A 15,336-nucleotide genomic window follows, 5' to 3' on the forward strand; every position below is an offset into this window, starting at 1 on the left:
CAGTGGTTAAGAGCTTGGCTGCTAACCATAAGGCCAGCAGTTCAAATCCACCAGGCACTCTTTGGAAACCCTAAACTGGAGCCCTGGTGATGCAGTGGTTAAAGTGCTCGGCTGCTAACCAGAAGGTTGGCTGTTTGAACCCACTAGCTGCTCTGCAGGAGAAAAATGTGACAATCTCCTTCTGTAAAGATTTACAGCCTTGTAAACCCTATGGGGCAGTTCTACTTTGTCCTATAGGGCTGCTATCAATCGGAATCGACTTGACGGCAGTGGGTTTTTTTGTTTAATGAAATAATTGATCCAGACAAGGATCCAACAGATACCAAAACCACGAGGTGAAAGGTTGATGGGGAACTAGATCTTCACATGCTTCAAGAGGTATACCCAGAGATGACTCACTGTGGCGAAGGGGACAGAAATACCTCTTTACAGTAGAAAGGTCTGGCTGTCACCACCTTAGCCAAGTGATCAAACTCAGTACCACCTGTGAAGTTTTCTTGCCAAAAATGTTTAACCTGAATCTAATCACACCGTTAGCTCTAACTTCCAATTTATGAGAAATACAGGGAGTAGAGGAAAAGGAAAGAAACAATCAGAGACTCTAGAGTGCTGTACATTCTACAAGACAATATTTGAAAAGTCAATTTTTTGTGTGTGCATTCATACACACACATGTATGCACACTCAAGGAGGTAATATTATTTTAGATTAAAAAGACTTAAAAGCGTGGTGTAACTTTGGCTATATATATTTTCACTAAAATAAGTTCCTCCAGGTCGAGAAGGGAGAGTGTTGACATGTTGTGGGGTTGTTAACCAATGTCATAAAACAATATGTGTACTGACGTTTCATGAGAGACTATTTGTTCTGTAAACCTTCATCTAAAGTATACTAAAAAAAAATTTAAAAAAAAAAAGACTTAAAAGCCATAAAATACAAATAAAATACCTGATCCTTGATTTTACCCTGCTTCTTTGGAGACAGTTGGGAAACCTCGAAAATGGACAGGTACTAAATAAATTCAAAGAGTGATTGTTTGATCTGTTGGGTATGGTAATTATATTGTGCTTATGTAGGAGAATGTCCTTGTTTTTTGGAGATGCATGCAGAAGTATTTAGGGGCAAACTGTCACGATGTCTCTAATTTCCTTTGAAATGTTTCAGCAAGATTGATAGGTTGACAGGTATATGGCTGCATGAAGCAACTAGGCAAAATATTCACATTTATCGAATATAGGTGGTGGGAATATGAGTGTTCATTTTACTATTCTTTCTACTTCTTTGAAATTTTTCATAATAAAGCATTTAAAAATCTACTATTCTACTTCTCAGCTTTGGGTTCCTATTCCAGGTGCAATATGTAATTCAAGGATATCACAAAAGGAGAGAGTATATCGCTGCTTTCCTCAGTCACTTTGGCACGTAAGTTCTTGTCTGTTTAAAACTGTTATGGCAATGATGCCCTCACTTCCTGATGACCTAGCGTGGGGGCTTGGTTAAGAAAATAGCCCTTAGTTCATATGTATGATGCGTTTTCAATGCCATTTTGATTCTTTTTGGTATGTTGCTTATACTGAAGCTCCCTGGAAGATATATTTTTTAGCAAATAATAGAATCAAATATCTTCCCTGAAATAACATGACTAGCCCCAAACACGACAATGACAATGCCTGTTGTGGAGGGCTTTGCAGTTGGCGTAACATTCTCACCTCCATTGTCTCACTGCAGTCATGCAAGATGAAGCAGGCAGGTATTAGTGACACACGTTACTCAAGAAAGTCCTGAAACTGAGAAATTCAGTAACTAGATGGAAGTCACACTCCTAGAAGAGGTGGAGTCTGGGTGGGACCCCTGTTTCTCTAGGATTCAAGTCTCCTGACAGGAGTGCCACATAGATTTGTTAAGGAAATCTAACACTAGATAAGAAAGCTGTGACTCAAACTTCAGATTAGGAGTTGTAAGAAAGCATGGAGAAGGAAAAAGGAAGTGTGTAACTACAGTTACAGAGGGGCATTTCCCCCGGGGCTGCCCCTCTGTATTTGCCCTGTCCTCCAGGTTCCCAGTGGCTGCGCTGCTCTGCAGCTCTGTTTCTTTAAGTGATGTCAGAGGCCTTACCAAGCTCCTTCAGGGGCTTAGCTCAGTAGGACAGGGGATGCATTTTCCTTAGTCTCCTTTAAAAGGTGGAGCATTCTACCCACATAGGGACAGAGCATTATATTTAGTAGTAGGTAGAGTAGGAGTTTTAGTGGTCTGTTTATACCCCACCTTATTCCAAAGAAAGTTTATAAGTGTATATACAGTAACACATAAAAATTTAAGTAAGTAAAGGGAGAAATTAGGATAAAAGGAAAGCAGGAATGGGAAAGAAAATGAAATCAAGAACAAGATTAGCCATTCCATGGAAATTAATTTCACAAACTGTAGCAAAAATATAAGCAAAATTTATGTCTTCTCAAAACAATGTCAAGACATTTTCTTACTATCCATAGTGAAATTTTTTTATTCCTCCAAAACAGTAGTGTCAATAAACAGTATGACTGTCTCTCGCATGAGTCTTTACTAAAGTTTTTTTGTTTTATTTCTGAACATTTTGTGAAAGTATTTTTGATAAGAACAGTAGTTGATAAATGACACCATTGGTCTTCTAAGTTTTGAGTAAGATTCTCCAGAATATGTAGTTGAAAATGAAGAAGCTAGCACAGTGACCTCCAAAATAGGGTGCGTGCATTCCAGGGGTTACACAATTTACTGTATTGGTGTACAAGAAAAGTATGAAAATTGCATTTATAATTATTTTTAAATCTTATTATTTTTAAATGTACGTTTTTGTGTTTTTTAATTATGCTTATAATACAGTCATAGAGTTGTTGCTGTTAGTTGCCATCAAGTCGATTCTACCTCATGGAGACCCCATGTATGCAGAGTAGAGCTGCTCCATAGGTTTTCAAGGCCATGACCTATCAGAAGCAGATCATCAGGCCTGTCTTCTGAGGCACCTCTGGGTGGGTTCAAACTGCCAACCTTTCAGTTAGTAGCGAAGCACTTAACTGTTTATGCCACCCAACTGCATAGAGTTGTACTTGTATATGTAGTTTTTGTTGTTGTTAGGTGCTGTCAAGTTGGTTGTGACTCATAGCGACCCCATGTACAATAGAACGAAACATTGCCCCGTCCTGTGCTATCCTCACAATCGAGTACTTGTATGTAAAAAACCAAAAACCAAACATGTTGCTGTCGAGTAGATTCCAACTCATAGTGACCCTATAGGACAGAGTAGAACTGTCCCATAGGATTTCCGAGGAGCGGCTGGTGGATTCGAACTGCCGACTTTTTGGTTAGCAGCTGAGCTCTTAACCACTGCACCACCAGGCTCAACTTGTGTATAACTACTATTAAATCATGTACTTTGCTACTCTATGTGTTATGTGCATAATAAAAAAGAATATGTGCTTGTTTTTGCTGATGGGATACAGGATCTAAAAAGTTTAGATATCAGGGTTATAACATACTGGGTTAATTATGAATTCATAGAAAGAAATATAAACTGGTGAGTAAAATCACTGATTTAAGTCAGAAGATCTGAATTGCGTACCAACTATCTTTGAGCAAATCACTTAGTCTTTGTTGTCTCAATTCATTTATCTATACAATGAGTACAGCTGTACCTTCCTACTTAAACTGGGAGGTCTTCAGTATCAAAGATCTGATTCACCTAACTTGCCCAGGGAGAAGGCAACACTGAGGACATCAAAGGCCTCTTTGTTTGGAAAAGCCAAACCAAATCCATTGCCGTTGAGTTGATTCCAACTCATAGCAACCCTGTAAGACAGAGTAGAACTGCCCTACAGGGTTTCCAAGGCTGTAATCTTTACAGAAGAAAACTGCCACATCTTTCTTCTGTGGAGCAGCTGGTGAGTTTTAACCACTAACCTTTGGTTAGCAGCCAAGTGCTTAACCACTGTGCCACCTGGGCTCCTGCTTTGTATGGAAGAGAGACACAATTATTCCCATCCTCCATATGTGGTTAGTATTGCCCCATGGTGACATGCCTCTGAGGGAAGGGGCTGAGGTGAGCCTACCAGAATTCTGCCTGGCCCCTTTAGCGACCGTCAGGTATTCTCCTTGACATCTGAGGTACACCTCCCATCTGACCCCAGTGTTCACCCAGCTAACACTGCTATTTGTCTTGAGCCCTGTGAGGGGAACTGGAGGAACACAAGTGAGAAGATTCCAAGCACTATGGAAAAAAAGTAATACATAATCCTAAACTTACTAATATTGTCATTGCTCATTCCTGTTTAGTGCCCACTGAAAGTGAGCCTTAACCATCACTGTACAGGCAATGTGGTGACTTCTTAATTTTTCGTTTTACTAATAACTAACATTTACATAGTATTTTATGATTTATCTTACTTGTTTTTCACAACCCTGTGATGGAGTTTGCAGTATTATTCTACTTGTTTTACAGATGAGGAAACTGAGGCTCCAAAGATTAAGTGATTTGTCTGAGGTCCTAATAGTAAATGGCAAAGCTGTGACTTGAAACTAGTTGTTCTCATTCCAAATCCCATGCCCTTCCTAATCTAGCACACTCACTCGCCTTTTGCATTTTGAATTAAATAACTCTGACTTTATTAATATATTCTTCACTAAGTCCTAACTCATTTATACTTTTGTTTTTTGCTTGTATGTATGTTTTAATTACTTAGAGGTGTCGTGGAATATGATGCAGAAGGCTTTACAAAACTCACTCTGTTGCTGATGTGGAAAGATTTTTGCTTTCTTGTACACAGTAAGTATACTTTTGCTATCAGCGTATATTTAAAAATGTTCTAAACCACATGTAGTTATAAGTATGAGAACCACTAATGTCTTGAATTTAGCATATGTATATATTTTTTGTGGTCTTAAAGAGAAAATATCTCTAGATCAGTAGTTCTCAACTGGGAATGATTTTACCCTCCAGGGGACATTTGGCAATGTGTCTGGAGACTTTTTGATAGTCACACATGGGGGGTTGCTACTGGCATCTCGTTGGTACGGGCCAGGAAAATTGTTAAACCTTCAGTGCATAGGACTGCCTCCTATAACAAAGAATTATCTGGTCCAAAATGTCAGTAGTGCCAAAGTTGAGAAACCCTACTGTTATGGATTGAATTGTGTCCTCCCAAAATGTGTGTTAGCTTGGCTAGACCATAATTCCCAGTTTTGTGTGGTTGTCCACCATTTTGTGATCTGATATGGTTATCCTGTGTGTTGTAAATCCTAACTTCTATGATGTTAATGAGGCAGGATTAGAGGCAGTTATGTTAATGAGGCAGGACTCAATCTACAGGATTAGGTTGCATCTTGAGTCAATCTCTTGAGATATGAAAGAGAAAATCGAGCAGAGAGGAAAGGGACCCCATACCACCAAAAAGGAAGAGCCAGGAGAAGAACGTGTCCTTTGGACCTGGGGTCCCTGAGCTGAGAAACTAGTAGACCTAAGGGAAGATTGATGACAAGGACCTTCCCCCAGAGCCAACAGAGAAAGCCTTCTTCTAAAGCTGGCACCCTAAATTCGGACTTCTAGCCTCCTAGACTATGAGAGAATAAATTTCTGTTTGTTAAAGCCATCCACTTGTGATATTTCTATTATAGCAGCACTAGGTAACTGAGACACCTAACCTAGACAGATTTCTGTTTCAAAGCATCTTTTCAGAATCAGGTCTCAAAACTTACAGGACTACTTAAAACATCCTTGCTTTGACCATTTGGTTATCATCCTTATTAAATGAAAAGTCTACAACTTTGATAATATGTAATATACAACTTAAAGTGGGGCAGTGTTTTAATGTGTTCTGCACATCACTTTCATTGCTCTTCTACATTGTATTTAAATGTTTGTTGTGTTACTAATCAATAAATAAACACTGGTCCAGCTTGCCCTTGATGAATAATTTAGTCTCTTTTGTTTACTTCCTTGTTATATAAGAAGTGACATGGTGCCAAGTTCAAGTTGCAAGTCAGTCAAGACCTTTATTCTTGAGTAGTTTGGTCTTCAAGCCAAAGTCAAAGGAGTCCCAGCTTTTCCAGCTCATGTTAGATAAGTGCAGCGGGTTTGGGTTGACTTCACTCAGTCAGAACTATCCTGTACCTTAATAAACTGGTTTAGGAAGAGAAGCTTTGGCCCTGTGTAGCCAAGGCATCCAATAGTCAAAAATACTGACTTTGGGAGACTTTTCTTCCCCAGCAGATTTACTTTCTTGGTTTGGATTTGCTTAGGCTAAAATAGTATTTAAATTAGTTTGTCTTACTTTATTTCACATCAACAGATAATGAGGAAAGAAACCGAAAAATGTACATAGTGGTAAAAGGAAGAAAGCCTCTAATTAAAACCTTACCATGGTATAATCCACACAGAGATAATTAAGAGCTGGCTATACTTTAAGGAGTTGGCCCTCCCTGCCCTTTAGGTGTTACCCAACTATTACTATTTTGTAAAGCAGGGACTTGTATTGAGCTCCTATTTGGTAGCTATTCATAAATTAGGGCCATCTTTTAAAATGCATCTGAAAAATGCAAACATATCACTTTATATTAATTATGTAAATAGATAAACAGAGAGTTGGAGAGGTAAAGATTTTAATCCTGGGTGTGCCTCTGACTAATTATGTGCCCAGTTCAAATGACTAGGACAAGCCTCCTCTGCTTTAGTTTCCTCATATGTACACTGGTTGTCAGGTCCCGCAGAGACGTAGGCACATGGAGCTCAACCTGTGAGATGGAACATGGTAGAAGAGGAAGCTTCACAATTAAGGCCTCTTGGCCATCTTCTCTTTGCTCACAATATTGTGTGGCCCTGCTAATTTGAGCCAAATCCTGGTGCTTCTAGCCACCACTTTTGGTTCTGACCTGTGTCACTGCTTTGGCTTTGCATTCTGATTCTTAATTCCTTTGTGAGATCCCACTTTGTGTTTGCATATTCACTTCACCCACTGCTTTGATCTTAATGTTTCTGTTCCTAGTCTGATCACTTGATCCCAGATCCTGACTGCATCCTTGGTTTGTCTCTTATGATCCTGGATAGTTGCCATGTGTAATTCCCCTAGCCTAGCTCAGCAAGAGGGACCTGCATTTTGCCTTGAATGGTGGTGGTGGGCATCAGATGCCCCAGAGAGTTGCTGTGGCCATCCCCATCAAAAGAAGGACAATTGCAAAGTATTTTAAAGAAGTATTAAATTAGATGACTACTTCATCCAGTTACTTTATCCCAAAGTTACATGAAATGTGAACTCTTTTCTGCAACTTATTTTGGTCTCCTAGCCATTATTCTACCTTCAGTTGATGTCAGGTCATACCAAATATCAGAGAAAAATATCTTCTTGGTATTGTTTAGTTCTAACCTGTGTTTTCCACATGTAACTCAAGGATGACTATTCTGGTGGTAGCCAGGAAGAGGAAATTGTCATGTGGAGTGACGTTTAGAGATAAAATAGAATTCGCCTCTCAGATAGCTCCTGCCAACTCTCTTGTCAACCCATTCAGTGTTATAGCAATTCTCGTTGCTTTTGAAAGTCTGTTCCCCACACAATAGTTTCTCCATGATATCACGTGTCTAGCATTCTTATGCTCGCTCCCCACCTTCCTATTTTAGCTTTTCCAGGTCAGACATGTAAAATTGAATCCCAAAGTCATATTTTCACTTCATTTTGAATTACCTTCTTCAGAAACATGGAACCCCCAGGCACTCATTAAACAGTTACAAGGGACTTTGGGACTTGCTTAGTTTACTTTTTCCAAGTGTTTCCTCAAGCTGTTATTCCTTTGCTCCCCAGGCTGTTAGTTCCTTGTCTCTTAGCATCATTGCCCACACTCTGTGCTCTTCTTACGGATAAAACCTAGTCTATGAATCAAGGAAGTTTGGATTAGTTTCCTCCTCCCTCACTAACTCACAGCCTGTTTTTAGATTAATTATTTCTACCCTTTTGCTTCTTTCTTAGATAAAATGTAGGACTTGCTACGTCAGAGGGAAGCTTGGTAGACAATGTGTTTTACTCAGTCATGCAGTTAAGCATTTGACACTTACCTGTCTTTGGAAGCATCTGCTTGCTTGGTTTCAACACCCAAGGGAACACTTTTTCCTTTTTTTCTTTCCATGAAAATAAGGAGGTGAATATTGAGTGATAGAGACTCAATGATAGAACATTGTGGTGAATTATTCTGAGATATCAAGCACATGAAAAAGGAGGAAGAAAGTTCCTGGAGATGAAGCCAGTCTTCTGTGGGTGGCTCCACTACTTCATGGAGGTTGAAGACTCAGCAGGACACCAAATGGCATCTCTTCTCTGACTTCCCTCTTTGTTCTCCAAGGCTCAGAAAGACAACTGTGGATAGGACAGGTGCTGGCAATAATTGCGAGCATTTGAGATGCTAGAGGAAAGAGATACCCCTCTCTTGAGGCAGACAGCTCTGACCTCAAACCTTGTGAGCGTATGCGGAAGCAAGAATGCCCTAGAGAAAAACATTGTACGTACATATTCTGGGGTCTCTCAGGAGACACTGCAACATCCTGGCATTCTGCCTGTTCCAGGAGTGAGGACTGTGGCTGTGATTATAGTCATGGAGCTTTTCCATCCATGTATTCCTTCCTTCCTTCATCTATTATCAACGTGTCTTAAGACTTGGAACTCAACAGGATCAAGGACTTGCTCCAACCCAGAAGACTGTTTCTGGGAAGGTTTCCTGGCCATCAACTAAGAATTATTCATAGTGGTTGTGTAAGTACTTCCATTTTTGCCAAGTAATCCCAAGTGTAAGTAATTCCATATTTGCCAAGTCGATTTTACCTCTGGAGGTAGATGTTATCTGTAAGCTAGCAGCTTTTCAGAATGTGGCAATGGAAAGAGGACCAGATAGCAGGCCATAGTAACAAAAAACAAAAGCAACCACTGGGGAAAACGCAAGCTCTTTGTCATGGACCCTAGTCAGCTGCACTGTAAGTAGTCCTAAGAGGAGGCAGCTACCTAAGGTAGCAGAGTTGCTGCTTGGAAGGGGAGGGAGTTGGGGTCTATGACTTCCAGGGCAATGTAGAGAGTCTGTGACTGAGAAGCTATCTTTCCCCATTACCTGTAAATCCTTGTAAAATGACCCTTTGAGTCACCCAGCCTGGACCGTAGGCCATGTCTCCCCGGGCAAAATGCCTATTAGACCAAATCTGACCATTTTAGGCTGCTCCATTTCATTTCTTCCCTGCCCCCCCCACCCCCATCAACTCAACTCAAGTTAACTGAGTTTAGTGAGATCCTACTACGTGCTCTGTCCTGTGCTAGGTACTAGGGGATACAAGTAAATAATTCAGGCTTGACTTTAAGATGCTTACAGTCTACCACAGGGGTTGGGAAACTGCAGTCTGTGGGCCACATCCCACCTTCAGTAGGTTTTTATATGGTCCTCAAGCTAAGAGTGGTTTTTACACTTCTAAAGCATTGTTAGGAAAAAAAAAGAAACAATGAAGAAAAAGAATATGCAACAGAGAAAGTATAAAACCTGCAAATCCAAAAATATTTACTATTTGACACTTTACAGAAAAAGTTTGCCAACCCCTGGGCTAGTTCATGAGAAGAGATTAGAAGAAGGTCAAGTACAATGGTATTTATTTTTTAAAGCAAATATTTTGTGAACTTGCCTACTATGTGTGGGGCACAAGTGTTTTATATATATATACATATATATATACATATATATGTATATATATATAGTTATGTAGTAGTTACATAGTTATATAGTTATATATATATATCACATAGTTATATATATCACTTTCATATATGTACATATATACATAAAACACCCACTGCCGTCGAGTCGATTCCAACTCACAGAGGCCCGATAGGACAGAGTAGAACTGCCCCGTAGGGTTTCCAAAGCTGTAATCTTTACAGAAGCAGACTGCCACATCTTTTTCCCACGGAGCAGCTGGTGGATTCAAACCACTGACCTTTTGGTTAGCAGCTGAGCATTTTAACCATTGCACCATCAGGGCTGTACACACACACACACACACACACACACACACCACACATACATATGGACAAATATAGCAGGGTTAAAGAAAAGCAAAAAGGATGATTAGGAGCAGCAGGGAGTTATTACCAATCCTAGGCCTGCATGGGCAAGAGGAGGGCTGGAAAGAGCTACAGCTGTAGCTATAGGAGAGGACTATGCGGCAGGAGCTGGGGAGGGCCTTTGGTAGAGGAATGTAGCTACTGCCAACCTGTAGCCCTGCAGGAATAAATACCCTGACTTCTCTCCCTACTTTGGGTCTCCAACCTGGACTGAGCTCAGAGGAACTTCAACATCTGCAAGTCCAGCAAAGGAGGAGGAACTGGCAAAGGAAGCTGAGTAGGGGCAAATGGAGTTAAGGAGGAAAACTGAGAAAATATACTATCACAGAAGCTGAGAAAGGAGAGTATCTCAGGAAGACTTTGGGGTCTTGACAAAATTAGTGTCAATAGAGTGATGGATGCAGAAGCCAGGTGGGAATGGATTTAAGAGTGAATAGAAATTTATATATACATATATGGAAAGGGCAAAAGAGTGAGTGGAGGTGTGGAAATGGAGACAGCATGTAAAGGTAACTTTTTCTACAAGTTTGTGAAAAGGAGCTGAAAATACAGCTGTAGCTAAAAGGAGATTGAGTACCTACCATGTACTAGGCATTGTTCAAAGTGCTGAGGCTATAGCAGTGAATCAAACAAAGTACATGCCTTTATAGGGTTTACATTTTAGTTGAGGGAAAGAAATCTTTAACAAATATATAAAATGTTAAGAGAAATCATTCAAGGAAGTTTTTTGGTTTTTGTTTTTTTTTTAAAGGGGAAATAATACAACATAGTTTGTACACTGATGGAAATGATCTAGTAGAGAAGGCGGGACTGAAAAGATGGTGATAACGTGGAGAAGTGGAATCCTTCATCATGTGCAGTTACTTAATGTGCTAAGTGCTAGAGCTATTCGTACTACTGGAATTCAAACAACTCGAGAGATCATTGTAAGTTGAGTAGTTGAGAAGGCACCATGGAGGAGGCAGGGACTGAACTGAGACCCAAAAGACTGGAAGAATTTGGACAAGAAAGGTGGTCTCAGTGAGGGGATCAGTATGAGCCAAGGAACAGAAAGGTAGGGATGATCCTAGTCCTTTGCAGGTGGTGAGATAGATAGATGGGTGTTGGAGAAATAATCTTGGATCAGTATGGTAGGGCCAGACTATGGTGAGTCTTGAATGTCAGAGTGAAGAATTTGGGTTTTGTCTATGGGCTGTGGGGAGCCATTTAAGGATATTAAGCAGAAAAATTATATGGTGCAATTAGTGTTTGAGGGAGGTAGACCCATGATATAGTGCAAAAACCAGAACCCTGTACTACTTTCAGCTATCCCTGTGGGCAAGTAATTCACTCTTTGAGACAAAGTTTCGCCTTATGTAAACAGGAAGTGTCTTCACAAATTGATTGCAGGAATCATATGAGGTTATGTGTAAAAGTGCTTTGTTAATGGTAAAGTGATACTTAAATGTTGTCATTAGTATTGCTGACACTGTGCAGAATGGATTGGACGGTGAAAAGTGGAGGTGCAGAGATCAGTCCCTTCTCCTACTCACAGTGCCCCCTTGATAATCTGATGAAAATTGGGGACCTTTCCACAGAAAATACCTTCTGTGTGTTAGGTTTGGCTGCATGTAACAGAAAACCCAAATTTTCAGTGGCCTAAGCAAGACAGAAATTTGTTTCTCTCACATGCAAGAAGTCTGGGAAGCTAGTTTGGGGCTTGTAAAGTGGCACCACAGTCATGCGGACCAAGGCTCGTCTGGTTTTCTGCTCTGCCTATCTAAGGTGTAGCTTACAACCTGTAGATCTCTCGTGGTCTAGGATGGCTGCTGGAGCCATAGTCCAGGAAAAAGGTAATGGGAAGGGAAGGACAAAAGGACCCTCCTCCCAGCTAAGTTCATCCTTTATGGAGATTCACATCACACTTCTGTTTACCTCTCAGTCAGAATGTCATCACGTGGCCACAGGTAGCTCAGGTACCAGAAGGTGGGGAGATTTAAATATGAGTGGCAACTAGAAATCTCTGGCACATGGCTGTAATCACACATTTTGCAGATAATTTCAAATTCCAAGATAACTCAGAAACTCCTTAGGGATCCATGAATCCCCAGGTTAAACCTCACTCTAGCTTTCTTCACTGCGTTCCAGGACCATATTTCCCAGTTTTAGGTTTCTTTTCTTACGTGGACCATTCCTTTTTCAACAGTTTCGGCCATTGTCTTATTTGCTTGAACCTGGAATGGGAACTACTGTACTAGTGAACTTTCTAGATTCTTTCTTAGCTGTATGTGTGTGTTTGTATGTTTAACAGCTTTACTGATGTATAATTTTATAATTTACATGCTATAAAAGGCATTCATTATAAGTATACAATTCAATTATTTTCTTAGTAAACTTATACAGTTGTGCAGTCATTACCACAGTCCAGCTTTAGAACATTTTCATCACCCCAGAAGGTTCCATTGTCCTCATTTGCAGTCAGTCCTTATTCCCACCCTCAGCCCCAGACAACTGCTGATTTTCTTTCTGTCTCTAGAAATTTGCACTTTCTAGAAATTTGATATAAATAGAATCATACAATATGTAGTCTTGTTTCTGGCTTCTCTCACATAGCATAATGTATTTGAAGTTCATTCATAGTGTTGAGTATATCAGTATTTCATTCCTTTTTGTTGTTTTTTAAATTATTTTTATTTTTATTACTTTTTATTCCACTGTATGGATATGCCACATTTTGTTTATCCATTCACAGTTTGACAGATATTTGGACTGTTTTCAGTTTGGGGCTATTATGAATAATGCTACTCTGCATAGTCATGTACGAATCTTTTCGTGCACTTTTTTTTTTTTTTTTTCATTTCTCTTGGGTAGATACCTAGGATTAGAAATGCTGGGCTGTGTGGTAGTGTATGTTTAACTTTTTAAGAAACTCCCAAACTGTTTTCCAAAGTGACTATCATTTTACATTCTCACCAGCAATGTATGAAGGTTCCAGTTTCTCTACATCATCATCATTAATACATCTCTACATCATCATTAATACTTGGTATACTCAAACTTATTTATTTTAGTCATTGTTTATAATAGTCTCTTATAATCATTTTAATTTTTTTAGACTCTATAGTGACCCCACCCCACTCCGGTTATTCCTGACTCTGTGTTTTCTCTCTTTTTTTCCTAGATAATTTTGTTACTCTTATCAACGAACCAGCTTTTGGTTTCATTGATTTTCTCTATAGTGTTTGTTTTCTGTTTTTATTTATTTGTTTCTACTTACTTTGGGTTGATTTCCTCTTCTTTTTTCTAACTTCCTGAGATGGAACCTTAGATTATTGATTTTATATCTCCCTTTTTAATATAAGCATCTAAAGCTTTAAATTTCCCTATAAACACTACTTTAGCTATATATCACATGAAATTTTGTTATGTTGTGTTTTAATTTTCATTCAGCTCAAAATATTTTCTCATTTCTCTTGTTACTTTTGTCTTTTGCCCACAGGTTCTTTAGAAATGTGTTGTTTAATTTCAAAATATTTGGCATTTTCCACATTTATTTCCTTTGTTGATTTCTACTTTAATCATTACGGTCAAGGAACGTAGATGTATGATTCAGTTCTTTTAATTGTGACTTGTTTTACGGCCTAGAACATGGTCTATCCTGGAAGATGTTCCATATGCGCTTGAGAAGAATGCGTATTCTGCTGTTGTTGGGTACATTGTTCTATAAATATCAGTTAGATCAAGTTGGTTAATGTTGTCAAGTCTTCTACATACTTGCTGGTTTTCTGTTGTTTCCCTATCAATCACTGAGAAGGATACTGAAATCTCCAACTATAATTGTTAAATCATCTATTTCTCCTTTCAAGTCTATCAGTTTTGTTGTTAGGTGCATAAACATTTATAATACTTGTAACTTCCTGATGTATTAACTCTTTTATCATTATGAAATGTCCTCCATTGTCTCTAGTAATGTTTCTTGTCTTAAAGTCTATTTTATCTATTATTAATATGGCCATTCCAGCTCTCTTAGTTTCAGTGTTTGCATGGTATATCTTTTTCTATTCCATTGCCCTCAACCTTTTTTTTTTTTGTCTTTAAATCTAAAGTTTATCTCTTATAGATAGCATATAGTTGGATTTTTCATTTGCATCCCTCTTGACAATCTCTGCCTTTTTATTGGAAGGTTTAATCCATTCACATTTAATGTAATTATCGATATGTTTGTATTTAGGTTTGCCATTTTGATATTTGTTTTCTATGTGTTTCATTCCTTTTTGTTGTTGTTCTTCTTTTACTGACATATTTTGTGTTAATCAAAAAATTTTACCTACAGTTTTTTTTCTTCTTTTTTTTATTTTTTTTATTATGGTAGTTTAGATGAAGTTTACATTTCAAGTTAGTCTCCCATATAAAAATTTATACATACATTGTTGTGTGACCCTAACTGCTCACCCCATATTGTGACAGCACACTCCTCCTTTCCACCCCTGATTCCCTATGTCCATTCAACCAGCTCCTAACACTCTCTGCCTTCCCATCTCACCTACAGACAGAAGCTGCCCCTTTGGTCCCTTGTATCTACTTGAGTAAGAGGCACATTCCTCACGGGTATCAATTTATGTCCCACAGTCCAGTCCAATCCCTGTTTGAAGAGTTGGCCTCGGAAATTGTTTTAGTTCTGGGCTGATAGAGAACCCAGGGGCCATGCTTTCCGGGGCTGCTCCAGTCTCAATCAGACCATTAAGTCTGGTCTTCTTACTAGAATTTGAGTTCTGCACCCCACCTTTCTGCTGCTCCATCAGAGACCCTCTGTTGTGTTCCCTGTCAGAGTGGTCATTGGTGGTAGCCGGGCACCATCTAGTTCTTCTGGTCTCAGGCTGATGAAGTCTCTGGTTTATGTGGCCCTTTCTGTCTCTTGGACTGATACATTCCTGTGTCTTTGGTGTTCTTCATTCTCCTTTACTCCAAGTGGTTGGGACCAACTGATGCATCTTAGATGGCCGCTTGCAAGCTTTTAAGGCCCCAGATGCCACTCACCACAGTAGGATGCAGAACATTTTCTTAATAAGCTTTTTATGCCAATTGACCTAGATGTCCCCTGAAACCATGGTCCCCAGACCCACTACCCCTGCTACTCTGTCTCTCAAAGTATTTGATTGTATTCAGGAAACTTCTTAGCTTTGGTTTAGTCCAGTTGTGCTGACTTCCCCTGTAGTGTGTGCTGTCCTTTCCTTCGCCTAAGATGATTCTT

At 39.4% G+C, this 15,336-nt stretch overlaps 1 protein-coding gene across 3 annotated transcripts in view; it reads left to right on the forward strand.

Moving 5' to 3' along the window:
* The window catches only part of BABAM2 (BRISC and BRCA1 A complex member 2), a 645,299-nt gene that overhangs the window by 503,178 nt on the left and 126,785 nt on the right, over positions 1-15,336 (forward strand). For 2 of the 3 annotated variants that reach the window (XM_004377641.1, XM_023732449.1), the window contains exons 9-10: positions 1,352-1,422; positions 4,710-4,792. In XM_004377641.1, coding sequence (XP_004377698.1) covers positions 1,352-1,422; positions 4,710-4,792 — 154 coding nt within the window. Of the gene's footprint in view, positions 1-1,351; positions 1,423-4,709; positions 4,793-8,148; positions 9,081-15,336 lie in introns of those variants that run through there. The other variant, XM_023732450.1, reaches the window with a different exon arrangement.

This window comes from Trichechus manatus, unplaced genomic scaffold (assembly GCF_000243295.1).
Source record: "Trichechus manatus latirostris isolate Lorelei unplaced genomic scaffold, TriManLat1.0 scaffold00052, whole genome shotgun sequence".
NCBI classification, from domain to species: Eukaryota; Metazoa; Chordata; class Mammalia; order Sirenia; family Trichechidae; genus Trichechus; species Trichechus manatus.